The sequence below is a fragment of the Spermophilus citellus genome, assembly GCF_964194105.1.
Source record: "Spermophilus citellus genome assembly, chromosome: 15".
In the NCBI taxonomy this organism is placed as follows: Eukaryota; Metazoa; Chordata; class Mammalia; order Rodentia; family Sciuridae; genus Spermophilus; species Spermophilus citellus.
Genome location: NC_138195.1, coordinates 19,313,402 through 19,329,067, shown reverse-complemented (window position 1 = coordinate 19,329,067; position 15,666 = coordinate 19,313,402). Strand labels below are relative to the sequence as shown.

The 15,666-nt window shown below is 42.5% G+C and overlaps 1 protein-coding gene across 1 annotated transcript in view; it reads left to right on the top strand.

The window, feature by feature from the left end:
* Positions 1-15,666, top strand: part of FRMPD2 (FERM and PDZ domain containing 2) — a gene marked incomplete at both ends in the record, with an annotated part of 94,985 nt that overhangs the window by 64,345 nt on the left and 14,974 nt on the right. Inside the window, 9 exons of the mRNA XM_081268635.1 lie at positions 775-875; positions 2,343-2,435; positions 3,072-3,179; positions 3,279-3,395; positions 6,505-6,692; positions 9,311-9,409; positions 12,285-12,378; positions 13,396-13,481; positions 15,372-15,519. Coding sequence (XP_081124761.1) covers positions 775-875; positions 2,343-2,435; positions 3,072-3,179; positions 3,279-3,395; positions 6,505-6,692; positions 9,311-9,409; positions 12,285-12,378; positions 13,396-13,481; positions 15,372-15,519 — 1,034 coding nt within the window. The remainder of the gene's footprint in view (positions 1-774; positions 876-2,342; positions 2,436-3,071; positions 3,180-3,278; positions 3,396-6,504; positions 6,693-9,310; positions 9,410-12,284; positions 12,379-13,395; positions 13,482-15,371; positions 15,520-15,666) is intronic.

The following is a 15,666-nucleotide window of genomic DNA, read 5'->3' as shown; positions in this document are numbered from 1 at the left end:
ACCAACCCAGACTCCAAGAACTACTTAATCTCTTCTGAGGTTAGTGTCTCATTAACTTAAGCAACTCCCATTAGGCTCCACCTCATAAATAATCAACTAACTCCCAGCATCATACTGAAGACCAAGCATCCAGCACATGCACTCCTAGGGCACAAACCACATTTAAACCATTGCACTGCACATTCAGCTAAGGCCACTGAAAATGTGCACAAAAGTTTTCTGATCTCAATAATTGCGATTGGGAGTGGAGCATCCATCTCAAACACCTGCAAAGATCAAGAAGGTACACGAATTTGTGTAGTCCTCAGGGAGGCACAGCCTATGTGGGGTACTAGAGCATGATTGGCCCCACTAAGAGCCTTCAGCTAAAAGAAAAAGCAAACAATCAGAACATCAGGACCCATCGAGTGTCATGCCTTATACTACTATATGGTTTTGGTGCCATTCCAAACCTGGGAAATAGAAGATTATCCCTATTTTATGGTTGAAGAAATGGAGGCCTTTAACAGCTGCATATCCAACCCAAAGGTGGATAGTGGGACATTCATGTGAGATCCAGGTGACTGCAGTTAACCCTTTGGGACAGAAAGACTTACCACCATTCTTTTGGTGTAGCCTTGATAATCATATTTGATAACATTCCTTCCTCTTTGGAGAATGTGTCTGGAACTGCTGGATGGTCAGGCAAAAGTCAGCCTTCTCCAGATCACTGTCCATATTAGAACTGCCTAAGAAGTTGCCTTATCTTACTTACATTGTAACCTTTCCATGCAGCCCCTGCCCTGGCCAGGAGCAGCTGAACAGCACCTGTTTGATCCAGAAGTCAATGACCTGTGGCCCACTTTCTGGACTGCCTTTTCAGACTATGAACACAGGTATGGGCCAGGCCATGGTTTTAGTAAAGGAAACCTTACATACAATGTTTGATTTTGACCTTCTGCCACCACTGCAGTTTGTTTCCCAAATTTTGCAAACTTTTTACTTTTAAAATTATGCCAAAATCTACTTATGGTTGGGAAAAGCTCTCCCAATCAGCATTTGGCGTTGGCTGGGTATGTGGATCTGTAATGCATTAGCTGTGGTGAATTGGTTTCCAGCCCTTGGGTTCAGCAGAGGGAGTATCTACTATGGAGTGGTATGTTTAGAAAAATGCACCATCCATTTTAGTTATGCTGCTTCTTCAAGGCCCAGCATATCACTCAGTGTTCCCCAGAAAACATGTACAGGGAAGATAGCAGTTTCCTCCTGGCAAGCCCCCAGTTGAAGGCAAAGACAAAGAGACTTCATAACTAAGGAAAATATCTATATTTGATGAGCACCAAGCCTGAGGGCTGGATCTGGAATACCACCAAGCAACTCTCTAAATTGAGTGTCTGCCAGTTTCCATCATGTTTCCAGAGGGAGGAAGAGATGTGGAATGATGACAGTGGTGGGTCACCAGTGGGGAATTTTCCCAAGTGCATTGTGACAAGATTTGGAGAATCTAATCCCAGAACTCTGGGAGCAACTGTAGGGCTGTACTTTGGATTGCCTTTAAGGCCCAAACTGGGAAAATACTCTAAAGTACCCAGACTGGGCTGGTAGCTCCTGTCACCCTCTGACTGTTGGAAGCCTGTGTAAGTCAGCGTTCCATTACTGTAACAAATAACCCATGTTAAAAAGAAAAAAAATTATTTGGTTCACGGTTTCAGACGTTTCAGTTCATGGTTGCTTGGCCCTGTTGCTTTGAGCTTGTGGTGGCCTATGGCAAGAAGACAGGGTAGAAGAGGCCTATTCACCTTACGGTGGCTAAGAAGCAAAGAAAGAGAGGGAAGAAGGAGCTAGGGTCCCAAATCCCTTCAAGGGCACACCACCAGTGACCTAACCTCTACCCGCTAGGACCTACCTTTTATAGAATCTCCCGCCTTCCAGTAGCACCACAAGCTAGTGAGCAAGCCTTTAACGCATAGTTTTAGTTTTAGTTATCACTGCCAACAATTACATTCCTGGTCCTCTTCCATCTTGTCCCAAGACCAAAAAACTATCAAAAGTCAGACAGAAAAGAGGCACCACAGCCCAGTCTACCTGGCCTGTGCTCTTACAGCCCAAGTTTGACCCAAATTGACCCAGTGAGGCTCATTGGAAGAAAGTCCTCAGTGATTGGTTCTGAGTTTTGCTAGGAAATTAAATGTGAGCTACCTTTGCTCTCAGGGTGTGTGTGTGTGTGTGTGTGTGTGTGTGTGTGTGTGTATGAGAGAGAGAGAGAGAGAGAGAGAGAGAGAGAGATTGCTCTCTCATTTTATATTGGGTTCCAAATAATTTTGGGGTAAAAGCACAATATGGTGTTTTGATTGCACTCCTAGGGTTCCAGAATAACAGAAGAAAGAGTGGCAGTGCTGAACCTGGTCGAGAAATCGTGCATGTGACACTGAAGCGTGATCGCCATCGTGGTTTTGGTAAGAGGGCTCCCTCCAGGTGAGACCCACTCTCTTCTGTCTGGCCCAGAGTGTTGTGTGTGTGGTTTTTCCCTTTGGACTTTTCTACTCCCTTTTCTTTCCCCCTCTTCTCCCAACTTGCCTTTTTTGGGTAGTCTCTTCTGCTTTTTCCTCCCTTGAAGTATCCCTAAGGAACAATGGGACTTTTGTATCAAAAATCTCCCTGTAGGCCCTGATACATTTTGGGGATGGGTCTAAGCACAAGGTAGGAAAATATTTCCCCCTAATACCATGTAACAACATTTCTCTAGCATAAGTGGATTCTTCGTGATAAGGAGGAATAGCCAGTCTTTCTCTCATCATTGATCACATTTGAAGACCTTTAAAAACAAGATACTGAAACAGAGTACTTGACTAAAAATCATCTCTTTCCTATCTCTGATTATCTTCTGGAATAAAATCCAATACATACTGTGGGCTGCATTTCTAGCTTTAGTTGTGATTGCTAAAGGGAATAACTCTTCCCTGTGTATTGCACCCAGATCCAAATATTAGTTATGCCACCTGGTAGCTGTGTGAGCTCAAGCAAATAACTTAACCTCTCTGAGCTGTGAAGTCATTAAATATCATCTTATTAAATGCTATTTTGGATCATAGGTTTTGTCATTAATGAGGGTGAAGACAGAGGCCAATCTAACCCTGGCATTTTTATATCTTCTATTATTCCTGGAGGACCAGCAGAAAAAGCAAAAACAATTAAACCAGGTACATATTCTTATTAAACTAACTGCCAGAGATGCTGTTTTAAGGAATCACCCTTTCTTATTTCCTTGATGGGTTATTGAGATGTTTTATTTTTTCCAGGAGGGCAGATATTAGCCTTGAATCACATTAGCCTGGAGGGCTTCACATTTAACATGGCTGTTAGAATGATTCAGAATTCTCCTGACAACATAGAATTAGTCATTTCTCAATCAAAAGGTATGTCTTCACCTACTTCCAGAAGCTGAAGAGACTTTTATTTTCAGGTGATCACTATTACCAGGGGCAACTTGGTAAGTTCTGCATAGGTAGGTATTTTGTATTGCTTTCCTTGTGGAAATGGCTTGCATAGAGGCCATGTAGTGGCACAAATCAATAAGCTCTGCACTTTCAGGGGCAGAGTGGGCTCTGCCATTGCTTATCTTGCTGTAAGGCAGAAACCTGCTCTCTTTATTAGGCCTGGCTGAATACACCCACTGTGTGCTTTTCTGCCTACTCTCCTTGCATGACATGGAGGATATTACTGTTGTCACTCAAGTCCTTATAGAAAGTGGCTGTTCCTGGATTCTGCATAGTTTGAGCTTAGCTATATCAATCACCTGAACAGCTGGGAAGGAGACTGCAACTAATCTGGAAGCTGAATTTGCATAGCAAGCATGCTGCTCTCACTTGGTGGGTGTGTGACAGATCAACCCAAAGAGTTAAGTTTTTGTTTTTTAAAGATTTTTTTCCATCCTTTAGATAAGAAGGAGAGAGCAACTGATTAGATCAAAGAATGATATGATAATATTTATTTGGGGCAGGTTTAGGGGCTGGATGGAGGTAACAGGGAGGCTAACATCCTCCCCATCCTAGTTTCCTAGGACCACGGATGCTTTTCTGGTTGGGTTGTTTTGTAAGTTACGGACTGTTTGCAAACTCAGGCTCATCTTTTGCTTCCTCATGCTCCCAGGGCATGGCATGATTTCCCCCTATGTACAGAAATGATTCATATCACACTGGACAACATTGGCTAGGCCTATGTGCAGGCACCTCATTTACTGGGCCCTCTGAAAACCATGCACACTCTCTCACTCTTACACATGTGCCCATCCCAGGCATTGCAGCTGCCCAGTCCAGAAGCAATGGGATATGGCGGGGTGAGGTGTGGTGATGCTGGTGCCTTGGTGGTGCAGCTTTCACCCTGTGGCTGGAGCTGCCCCAGGGGCTAGCCTCAGCTCATGCATAAGGCTGGTCTCGGGCTCACTGTCTGGTGGTGTACTGATACTTCTTCCTAAGGCAGGTCAGCAAGCCTTGAATTTTCCTCTAGACTCTCTGCTGAAAGGGATATTTGATCCATCACTTTTGTTGTCAGAAAATTTAATGTGGATAGTCAAATCACAATTCAGTATAGTCCAAAGATGGCCTGTTGTGATAGGGCGGGTGTCAAAAATTGACACCCAAAGTCTGCATCATCTTAGAATTCCAGACATGGGTTTCCCTATTACACAGACTCTCACCTTGGGCCTCAGTCACCTGTTGAGAACGTGGCCATTTGACACAGTTGGGGTTCCTTCTACAGCTGGACTATCACTGGAGGAAAAGGTTTCTATAGTGACCCTGGCTGCACCTCCCTGGGCACAGTCTTGACTGCTATGAATTTTTATCTAATTAAACATCTGTTGAGGTAGCCAGTTTAAATTGGAGATCATTGGCCAATAGATAACATCCCATTATGAGCAGCCATCAGGGTCATAATAAGTTGAGTTTTTATTATCCACAGAAGGGCTCCTAGCTCATATTTCTATCAGAGAGGACACAAGTTGCACAACTTGGCTTTTCAGTTCAGTCATAAGTCACATTCTCATTTCTCATGGAGGGTGTGGAAGAAAATGAACAGATGGTCACAATATTACCAGAAGGATGCAACAGTGGATTATGAATGAAATGTCCAGGAATATTGCATTTTGGAATGGTGTCCTGCCTTGTTACCTACTGAGTACCTTTAGATTTGAATGACTCAAAACCAAGTTCACTGGGGCTGAGGGTGTGGCCAAGTGGCCTAGTGCTTGCCTAGCATGTGCAAGGCCCTGGGTTCAACTTCTAGCAACACACAATGCATGCACATATTCATTAAATGAAGTTCATTTAATATAGGAGTTTGGGCATTTACCTGGGTGTTAATGAGTCTGTATCAAACTAGTGAATATATCCATATATTTATATATTGAGATCTAAAGAAACTTAAACCATTATGCCTTCCTGCATGTTTGTTGAGTAGTTAATGTTAACATTAAAAAATTGATTGTTTTTATATATATGCTATATATGCATGTATATTAGAGTATATCTATATATATATGCAATCTTTTTATATAATCTCTTAACATCAAAACCTTACAACATTATTGATATTGTCTCCATTTTACTTAATTTGTTTCATTTTACTTTTTTGGTACTGGGGATTAAACCCTGGGGTGCTTAACCATTATCCCCAGCCTTTTAAAAAATATTTTTATTTAAAGACAGGGTCTCGTGAAGTTGCTTAGTGCCTCACTAAGTTGCTGAAGCTGGCTTTGAACTTGAGATCCTCCTGACTTAGCCTCCAGAGTTGCTGGGGTTATAGGCATGTACCATTGCTCCTGGCTTATCTTCATTTTAGATAAAAGGAAATTGAGGTCCAGAAGTGGTAACTGCCTTGTCCAAGGTTTACAATTGATTCTCTGCCTCATGTTCTTTTCTCTGTTATGTGCCAGGTCAAGGTTTAGACTTGGGATAAACAGGAATGAGTGTTCTAGTTTTTACCCACAGGAACCCACAGTATGGTTATTACCAAATTCCCCCCCCCACCAAAAAATGATGTTTGAATCACATGCTGATCACAGTGGGGTCTTGGGAGAGGCTGAGCAGTTCCCCATACCAGTCATGGGATTGGGGAGGAAGCTACTTATTTCTTTTGACTCTCTTTTCTCATGTTTGAACTGGGATGATATCTTCTCAGTGGCTTGTTGAGAGAATGGAAAGATCTGACTCTTCTCTTTCCCCTCTCACCCCATTTGGTGACAAGATTTTAACAAAGGCAAGTTGTCATTATTCACTTTCCTTGGACCTATATTTTCATAGTTGGGTCACACAAGTGACCTTTTTATAGGTTTCCGAATCACATACAGAATCTTCCCTTTCTCTGTTCTAAATGCAACATCCTTTATAAGGTGCTAAATTCACATGATTTCTTGCAACTGTTAAAGTTCTTTCTGTCACTGAAGAACAACTGGGTGGCCCATATAGAGATGATGCTGAGATGCCAGCCTTTTCAAGCTGCTGATTTCTTGTTGGCTTGCTTTTATAGGTGTTTGTGGAAATAACCCCTGTGAAGAAAAGAATAGCACTGGGGTCTTCTCTACCAACATCCTGAGCAACCAGGGAAACCAGGGAAATCTATCATCATGTACACAGGACCAAGACAGAACTATTGGAGAGCTGAAAGTGGCTCAGTTACAGAGCTCAATGCCTCAGCTTCCCTCTCTGCCATTAAAGGTGATCATCCCCTTGCTTCTTTTTCTAGACTTAGAGGAAAGAGAATAGATTGTGGAGTCTAGCCCAGCTCATGAGTCCTGTGCTCTCCAGGTACCATGTCAGGTAGTTAGTTGGAGGTTACTTAACCCCTTTGATCCTAAATGCCTGCACTGAATATATGTTGAAAACTATGCTGAGTTCCTGACACAGTGTCTGGTGACAGGGTTCATTTTGGACATTAGAGTGTCCCTAATTACTAATTATAATTACTCATGGTAATAACAACATGAGCAAATTGATTGCTGCCGAGGGAAAAACATGGGTATCTCAATATCTTGGCTTCTAATTGGCTTTCAAGCTGGCAGCAAAGTGACTTTGGTCTTGACCACTATCCCATAAAATAGGTGCTCAGTAAATTTTATTGCATGGAGGAAGATCTTGAAGCCTGGTTTTGTCATATGAGTGACATGTTCAGCCATCCTCTGGCTGCCTACTTGAACACTGGGTGGGAAAGTCCACCTTGGCCTCTCCAGACCCACTTTTTGCCTTCTGCTCTGGGTCCCTTGCAACTAATGTGAACAGACCATGTCATCTTTCTCTTTGGTTGGTTCTGCCCAGAAGCAGCCCTGGCAGGATCCTGCAGTTGGGGAACAGGTTAGGACAGGCTTGTTACTCTCCCTGTGCTGACACAGGGTTGCTGTCACTACAACTGATGAGCACAGCTCCTATCAGGCAGTCTGGGCCCCAGAAGGACTCTCTAGGTTCTATTACCCACTTTCCTCTTGCCCCAGGCTCAGGGGTGGTAACAGCCTCCTCTGTTTCTTGTCCCTGGTGCTCGGCTTCTTCTTCTTAGTTTCTTTGAGCAGGTTTGCTTATCACTGCCATCTCTCCAGAAACTTATGCAGTACCTGTGTCTTAGTCCATTTCCTGTTGCTTTATCAAAATAACACAGACTAGGTAAATTATAAACAATACAAGTTTATTTGGTTCATGGTTCTGGAGACTGGAAAGCCCAAGATTGAGGGGCTGCATCTGGTAAGGGTCTTCTTGCTGAGTCACAATATGGGGGAAGGCACCACATGGTGAGAGAGCAAATATGAACATAAGGAAGAAAGAGTGAGAGAAAAAAGGGAGACAAATTTTCTCTTTTTATAACTATTCACCCCCACAATAATTTATCCATGAGGATTGTGCCATTATGACCTAACACCCCTTAAGGTATTTCTATATTATAATGGCAATTAAATTTTAAGAGTTTGGGGGCTGGGGTTGTGGCTCAGTGATAGAGCACTTGCCTAACTTGTATGAGGCACTGGGTTCAATTCTCGGCACCACATAAAAATAAATAAATAAAATAAAGGTATTGTGTCCATCTACAAGTAAGAATATATAAAAAAAAAAACATTTCAGGAGTTTTGGAGAGGACATTTAAACCATAGGATTTTGGGATAAAATAGGTGTTCAGTAAATCTTGTTGCATGATTGGATGAATGAACAAGTCTTACAGAGTTATTGTAACATACCAAGCAAAATGCCTGCTATATGGAACAATCATTTTTCTATTTCCTGAAGCATTCAGCTGTGGTCTACTGAGGATCCAACATGGCCACTATTGCTAGGAATGATTAAATGACCTCCTCGTGAGGTCATTGGTATCATATGTGAGGCTTGGCTGGTATCATGAGTGAGGCTTTCAAAAAGTGCCTCAATAACTTCAGTTCTAGCAGGTATTGCACAATGAGGGGAAACAGGAAGGAGCTTACATTTATTGAGTCCTTGCCATGTATTGCGCATATTTGTAGTCAGTTACAGGAGGGGATCTCACCCAACAGTTATTTTTTAAGCTGATTGTATTTATCCTTTTTAATTAATTAATTAATTTTGCAGTAGAATGCATTTTGACACACTGTACACAAATGGAGCACAACTTCTCATTCCTCTGGCTGTATATGGTGCAGAGTCACTCCAGGGATGTAATCATACATGTATACAGGGTAATCATGTCTGTCTCATTCTACTATGTTTCCCATAGCCCCACCCCTCTCCTCACTCCCTTCTACACAAAGGAAAGTTCCTTCATTCTTCCCTATCTTCCCACCCCGCTATGGATCAGCAGTTGCTTATCAGAGAAAACATTCGGCTTTTGGTTTTTTTGGGGATTGGCTTATTTCACTTAGCATGATATTCTCTAGTTCCATCCATTTATCTGCAAATGCCATAATTTTATTCTTATGTATGGCTGAGAGAATTCCATTGTGTATATGTACCACATTTTATTTATCCAATCATCTGTCGAAGGGCATCTAGGTTGTTTCCATAGTTTAGCTATTGTAAATTGAGCTGCTAGAAACATTGATGTGGCTATGCCATTGTAGTATGCTGATTTTTAAGTCCTTGTCACCACCAGTTCTATGGAATGGGAAATGGAAGCTGGAGAATCTGGGAGACTTGGCTAAAGTCACATGGGGAGGAACTGACAGTGCTGTAGATGAGTCCCTGTTTCCAGGCTGGAAGCTCATGCTCTTTCTGGATATAATTCTGCCTATTCCTGGCAACTGGTGATAGATAAGAGGAACCTTCTGCATAGACACAGCAGGTGCCTCATGCCTTATTTTCTTCTGTTTCTTTGTTTGGGACAGGGCTCTTCTTGTCCTCCATCACCTTCAGAAACCAATACTGATAGAATCTACTTTGTGGAGCTGGTTAAAGAAGATGGAACACTTGGATTCAGCGTGACTGTAAGAGATGTTAGGAGGGTTTGGAGTACAGTTAAAAAGGGCTCCCTATAGAGCTTTGGTGGGGCTTGATTCATCTACTTCCCATATGCCAATGGTGAGTGATACAGGCCAATGGTGAGTGATGAAATCCACGGACATCCTGAGCAGGATCACAGTAGAGCCTTGATCTCCATCCTCCAAGGGCCAGACTGACATTTTGCATTTGACTTCTGAGCTCTAGCAGAACCATAATCTTGATCACCCAAGGGACTGGGAATAGTGCACACAAAGGTGAAAAAAACTCACAGGTCAGGGATCGGAAGGTACTGCTATTGTTACTGAGCACTGAAAATAACTCATTACCTGTAGACCTTGGAATGGGTCTGGATTTGAGCAATGCCATTGTTGATTTTAATTGTTGACTGAATATGGAATGAGATTTTCCAGCAGGTAAAGAAATGTCATATTCCAAAAGAAACCAAAAGATAGGTGAATAGAGTAGGCATTCTTTACTTTCCTACATGGTAATTCTGAACACCCAAGATCCCTGGATTGCTGAACCATCAACCTGCAATAAATTTGTCAGAAGGTAATTTTAAGGAATCAAGTAAAACATCAAGAAATAAGGCTCATGAATTCATAGGGAGTGAGCAGGCTGCTACCAAATATGGTCAATTTATTCTTGGTTTGGGGTAGTACTTTTATCAGACACAAAACATAGCTATTTCACATCTGAAAAACTTGCTAAATTTTAGATTATTCATTTACACACACATACACACACACACACACACACACATCGATACTAAGAAGAGGTTGGTGATTTCTTTTGGCTGATGAAGAAAGTTTGATTTTCTTTGGAGAAACTTAATTGCAAAAATAATTATTGAAATGTCTCATTCAAATCTGAAGAGCCATTAAACAAATGAAAAACAGTCAAATCCATGAGAAGTCACAGGAATATAAATTAAATTAAAATGAAACTTTGCAACTTTCAACTTGTCTAAATATAGCTGATAGGATGTAGAAAAAGGGGACTGTCTTACAAAGCTGGTAGAATATGGATAATTATATGCACATTCACATTGGGATGCAATCTGGCAGCATCTCTGTAATGAAAAATGCGCATATCCTTGAGCCCATAGAAATAGAAATCAGAATTCCACTAAGTAAGCCCGTATACGTGAAGATGTTGAATACAGTATTGCTTACGCTGACAAAAACTCTGGGGAAAAATGACTAGAGATCAATTGAGGAAAGGCTGCCTGTGCTTAAAATAAATGAATCAGTGCTAGCTCCAGCTACATGGGAAGACTTCCATAAGGTCCCTATTCAGCAAGAAGTCAAGATGTAGAGAAATGTTCATATGAGCTCCCTTTTTGTGTAGTATGTAACCTAGATGAGTGTACATTTGTCTGTATTTATTAGTAAGAAACAAAGGCCACCAAATAGTAGTTTGAAATGAAGCAGAAGTAACTGTTTGACTAGGAAGAGAGAACTTCATCACCCTCATGCAAGTTCAATAAGTCTTTCTAAAGGAACTGAAGGGGCTAGATAGAGGAAAAAAAGGCAGAAGTCCACCAAGCGAGGTGAGACTGGGAGAGACTGTGGCTGGCTCATGAGGTGGGTTGGGAGCCCCTTCATTCCTACATTTTAAAAAATTGGCTCTTTTTAGTTATATATGACAGTAGAGTCTATTACTACTACTTTGACATATTTATAGAAACATGGAGTACATCTTATTCTAATTAAGATCCCACTCAGCTCCTTCTTGTTAGTTGGTTGCCTTAAGGTTTTGCATGAGCAATGTTGGAAGCCTAATTTCAAAGGAGTCTTGACTTAATTTCAATTAAATTCCACCAGATCTTAGAGTTGGGCAGTTTTCTGTTACTCTAGTAAATACCTGAGATAATCAACTAATAAAAAGAAATGGTTTGTTTTAGCTCACAGTTTTAAAGATTTCAATCCATGACCGATTTTCCCTTTTCTTTTGGGCTAGCACATAGTGGAGCAAAACCTCTTAACTCATGGCTGGGAAATGAAAGAGAGAAGAAAACAATAGAATTTTACAATCCCCTCTGAGGATATACTTGCCCAAACCTAAAGACCTCTAATTAGGCCCACCTTTCAAAGTTTCCACCATCTTCCAATAGTGCCACACAGGGTGACAATTCAGTCCAAGCAGGGTCATTTAGCTGACAGGCTCAGGTGTCCATCTTGAAGCGTAGTCAGACTTTTCTTTAATCTTTTCTATATGATTATATGAACACAAAAGTACAGAAGGATATATAGAAATATTCCCAGTTATTGCCAGCTATTAGTATGTTTTCTGTAGTGGGGTTGGGAGGCACTAAAAAACTAAGAAAATATACAATCTCATTGACAAAAATTCTGTCTCATATGTCTGCAAGCATTAAGTAAATCAGAAGGGAAAGACAGTTAGATCTTGATAATTGGACCTATAGAATGTTCATAATTTATTGTTTAAAAAAGTTACAGAATATGGAGTAGTTTCATTCTATATTTATATCTACAAACACACAATCACACAGAATGTGCCAGTCATAAATCTGCAGGCAAATCCACCTATGTTGGTTATTACCTGAAGAGATACTGTGTATCCACATGACCAGTTGCGAAGCACCTCCCATGTGTGTTTGCTGGGCTGGGCTGAGGTTGGCTTCCTCACTCTGCTCATATTGTTATATTCCAGGCAAACACCTGACCTTATTGCTCAGTGGAGAATATAGGCTACATGGGTGAATATAGAAGAGAACATTGAAAGGAGATGAGGCAATGATAGATGGTGGGGCACAAAGGGGCTTCCTTCATTAGGGAGATAGGGGAGGACCCCCAAGAGGGGCAGATAGGGGATGAGTTCTTCCTTGTTTTTCAGGGTGGTACTAACACAAATGTGCTCTATGGAGGAATCTACGTGAAATCCATTATTCCTGGAGGTCCAGCTGCCAAGGAAGGACAGATCCTTCAGGGTGAGGGATGGAGTCATGCTGGGAGCTCTGTGGTCTGGGCCAGGGAGGGTCAGCCTCAGGCCTCACCCCACTCCTGCTCTGGAAATTCCTGCAGACCATTGTCTCTCTAGGGTTCAATTTTCTTACCTTCAAAGGAGAGGATTTCAGTTTCCTTACCTCATGTGATAGGCTAGCAGAGGGTGTGTGTGTGTGGGGGGGTTAATGTTTGTAGTGACACATTGGGAAGCACGAGGTGATATAAAATAGGAGATTTAAAAGACTCTTATTGCTGGCCTTCACAGGAGAGAATAGCGCTTCTCTGGGAGAACAGAGCTATCATTGGTGACTCCACTTTAGTATGGGAAAACAGTAAATGTTCTCTCCTGGTCTGCAGGAATTTCCAGAGCAGGATTCATGTGAAGACATGTGAAGACAGTGTGGGCATTTGCATCCCTCCTAAGACACTTTAATACTTGGGGGGGGGGGACTTAGTGAGTCTTCTCTCTGCCCTGCCTCAGGTCTCATTGCTCTGAAGGAAGGCAGTTGTTTTTATTATTTTTCCAAACTGCCAGAGTTGAGATAAAAAAGGCATTTAAGATCTTACTTATCTCCATTTCCCCTTGAATTTCAGTGTCTCCAACATTGACCATGTCTCCCTGACTTTTCTGAAAACTAAAAAAAAAAAAAGTTTCTGGGGATATAAATATTATCCCTGAGCAACTTTGAAATACTTTCAAAAATGGTTTCACAGGAAAACAGGAGAAAGGTTAAGGTTGAACAGAGCTGGCTCAAACATCCTATGAGCCAATAATAGAAAGGCTTTCATATCATTGATCTGTTACATCCCTCAGAAGGAGGGGTGAGGTATTCAGAGAGGCCGCTGATTCTCAGGCCGAGGCAGGATTCATGCTGACTTCATGGCAGCTCTGTGCTGTCCCACTTCTTGAAGCTGCATAGAGGATTCAGGGCAGGTGCCTTGCGGAAGGGTCCTTTCTGTATCCCCAGAGGTCTAGGACATGACATATGTCCCTTTCCCAGGTGACCGACTCCTGCAGGTGGATGGAATAAGTCTGTGTGGCCTCACCCACAAGCAGGCTGTACAATATCTCAAGGGTCCTGGGCAGGTGAGTGTACCCTTGCCAGGGGTTTTCCTTTACTTCTGGAGCTTTTCTGGACAACATGAGAAGCTGCAGTTTCCTCTGGGTGTGAGAGACGCAGCCAGGGGGTTAGCAAGAGACTTTTTTCCTTGTCAACTTTTTTCTTTTTACTTCTTTCTCTTATCATCACTTTTCGCTGAGGATGTTGAAACTCAGGAGATAGCAGACAGATGTTTCCAAGCAGAAAAACTCATCCACTGTAAATAGCTTGAAGAGAGTATGGTTCCTTGTCTAGATTTAGAAATCAGATGGTGAACAGAGTCAGTGGGGTGAAGCAGCTTCTCCAGCTTGGCTCTGGCTCAGTCCCCCATGCCTGCTTCAATCCTGTTGACCAGTGAGTGCATCCACCTACTCTCAGGCCTCCTCTCTTCCCTGCCTTTGCCCATGATGATCCCAGCCTCCTGGTTTATGCCCTTCCCCATCATCCTGTTTCTATCCACTAGGACCTGGGCTAGGCTGTCCTGGGATTCTTGTCTCCACAATGCTAAAGAAATTCTGAATGCCAAGAGCAGGAAGTATTCATCTGTATACTCCTTACCCCTATTGTTCCCAGGCAGTGTCTCCATGTTCCCATGCTATGATTTGTCCTATGCTGAGTCTTTCATTGCTATCCTGTCCTGAGCCACAGAGCTGGCATCACCCTTTTTTGGTAACTGAGACGGAAAGGATTCCTGGGAGCCTTTGCAGAAAACTGCTAGGTGGAGCTCTGCTTTCTTTTAGCTTCCTTTCCCAAACCAATCATCTGGTTCATGGTCAAATTTACTTGTCTTGGTGACCTTGGCTGACATATCTTGAAAACAGTTATCATTTATTAGCAACCTCTGTTCTTTAGACTTTTGCTAATGAACATGGTTAGAGAGGGCACTTGGCTGACTTGCTGGCAACAAGGTAACAGGTAACAAAGGTATATAGTGCTGTGGGGGAAAAGGATGGGAAATCAAACCAGAAGGAAAGCGGGAGGGAATATTGACATAGGTCCAGATGCCATCTGATGTGTTTGGGTTTTAGGTGATGGGAGACACTGGAGACATTTTTTTGTGAGTAGGGGGTTCTCGGATTGAACTCAGGGGCACTCAACCACTGAGCCACATCTCCAGCCCTTTTTTGTATTTTATTTAGAGACAGAGTCTCACTGAGTTCCTTAGCACCTTGCTATTGCCAAGGCTGGCTTTGAACTTGCAAGCCTGCTGTCTCAGCCTCCACAGCTGCTCCAGGAGTGTGCCACCGTACTTGGCTTGGAGACTTTTATTCTAGAGTGTTCCATGTTCAGTTCAGTTTGTCTTATAACAATCTACCAGTAGCCATGATGGGGGTGGACCAAAAGGAATGAAGATAGGGTCCAGTAAGTCAAGTTAGTGGGAGCTTGCCGCAGTCTAGCTGGGCATTAGCAGTGGAGAAGGAATGGAGGAGGGGCAGTAGAGACATTGTTTGCACAAGCCTTAAATCCAGATAGGTCTTTGGAGGCAGAAGAGGGAAAGCAGTACCACACTAAGTGTAGCCCCTGCGAGGTTAATGGAGAGATGGCTGCATGTTATGAGAGCCAAGCAAAGGGGAGGAATATTTGAGAAAGGACAAGGAGGGCGCAGAGAGGATGAGTAAGTGAAGGAAGATGAGTATGGCACTAAAAATGCCAACAGGGAGGTACATGTGTTATTTCCAGGTGCATGAATCTAATCAGCACTTGGAAATAGAGGTCTGGATACTACAAAGAGGCTACATTGAAGACTTTGATTTGAGATTCAAATGAAACAGCTCATTGGGAATATCAGAAAATTAAAAAAATTTTTTTTTGGTGAAGGGAGTGCCTCCTGGTTGCCATTTGAAGTACAAATTGAGTTTGTCCACCCATCCTTCTAGGTTGTAAGACTGGTGTTAGAGAGAAGAGGCCCCAGGACTGCGCAGCAGTGTCCTTCTGCTAATGACAGGATGGGAGATGAACATGCGGCTGTTTCCTTGGTAACAGCCCTGCCTGGCAGGCCTGTGAGCTGTGTCTCGGTGACAGATGGTAAGAGGAAAGAGAATTGAGTGTTACTATTGTCATGTCATCACGTACTGCTTTTGAATTGTCGAGTCAAAAGGGAAAGATAGGAAGACTTCCTCTGGATTCTGAAAAAAAAAAAAAAAAAACCTGCCAGGAATGCAGATCATGATC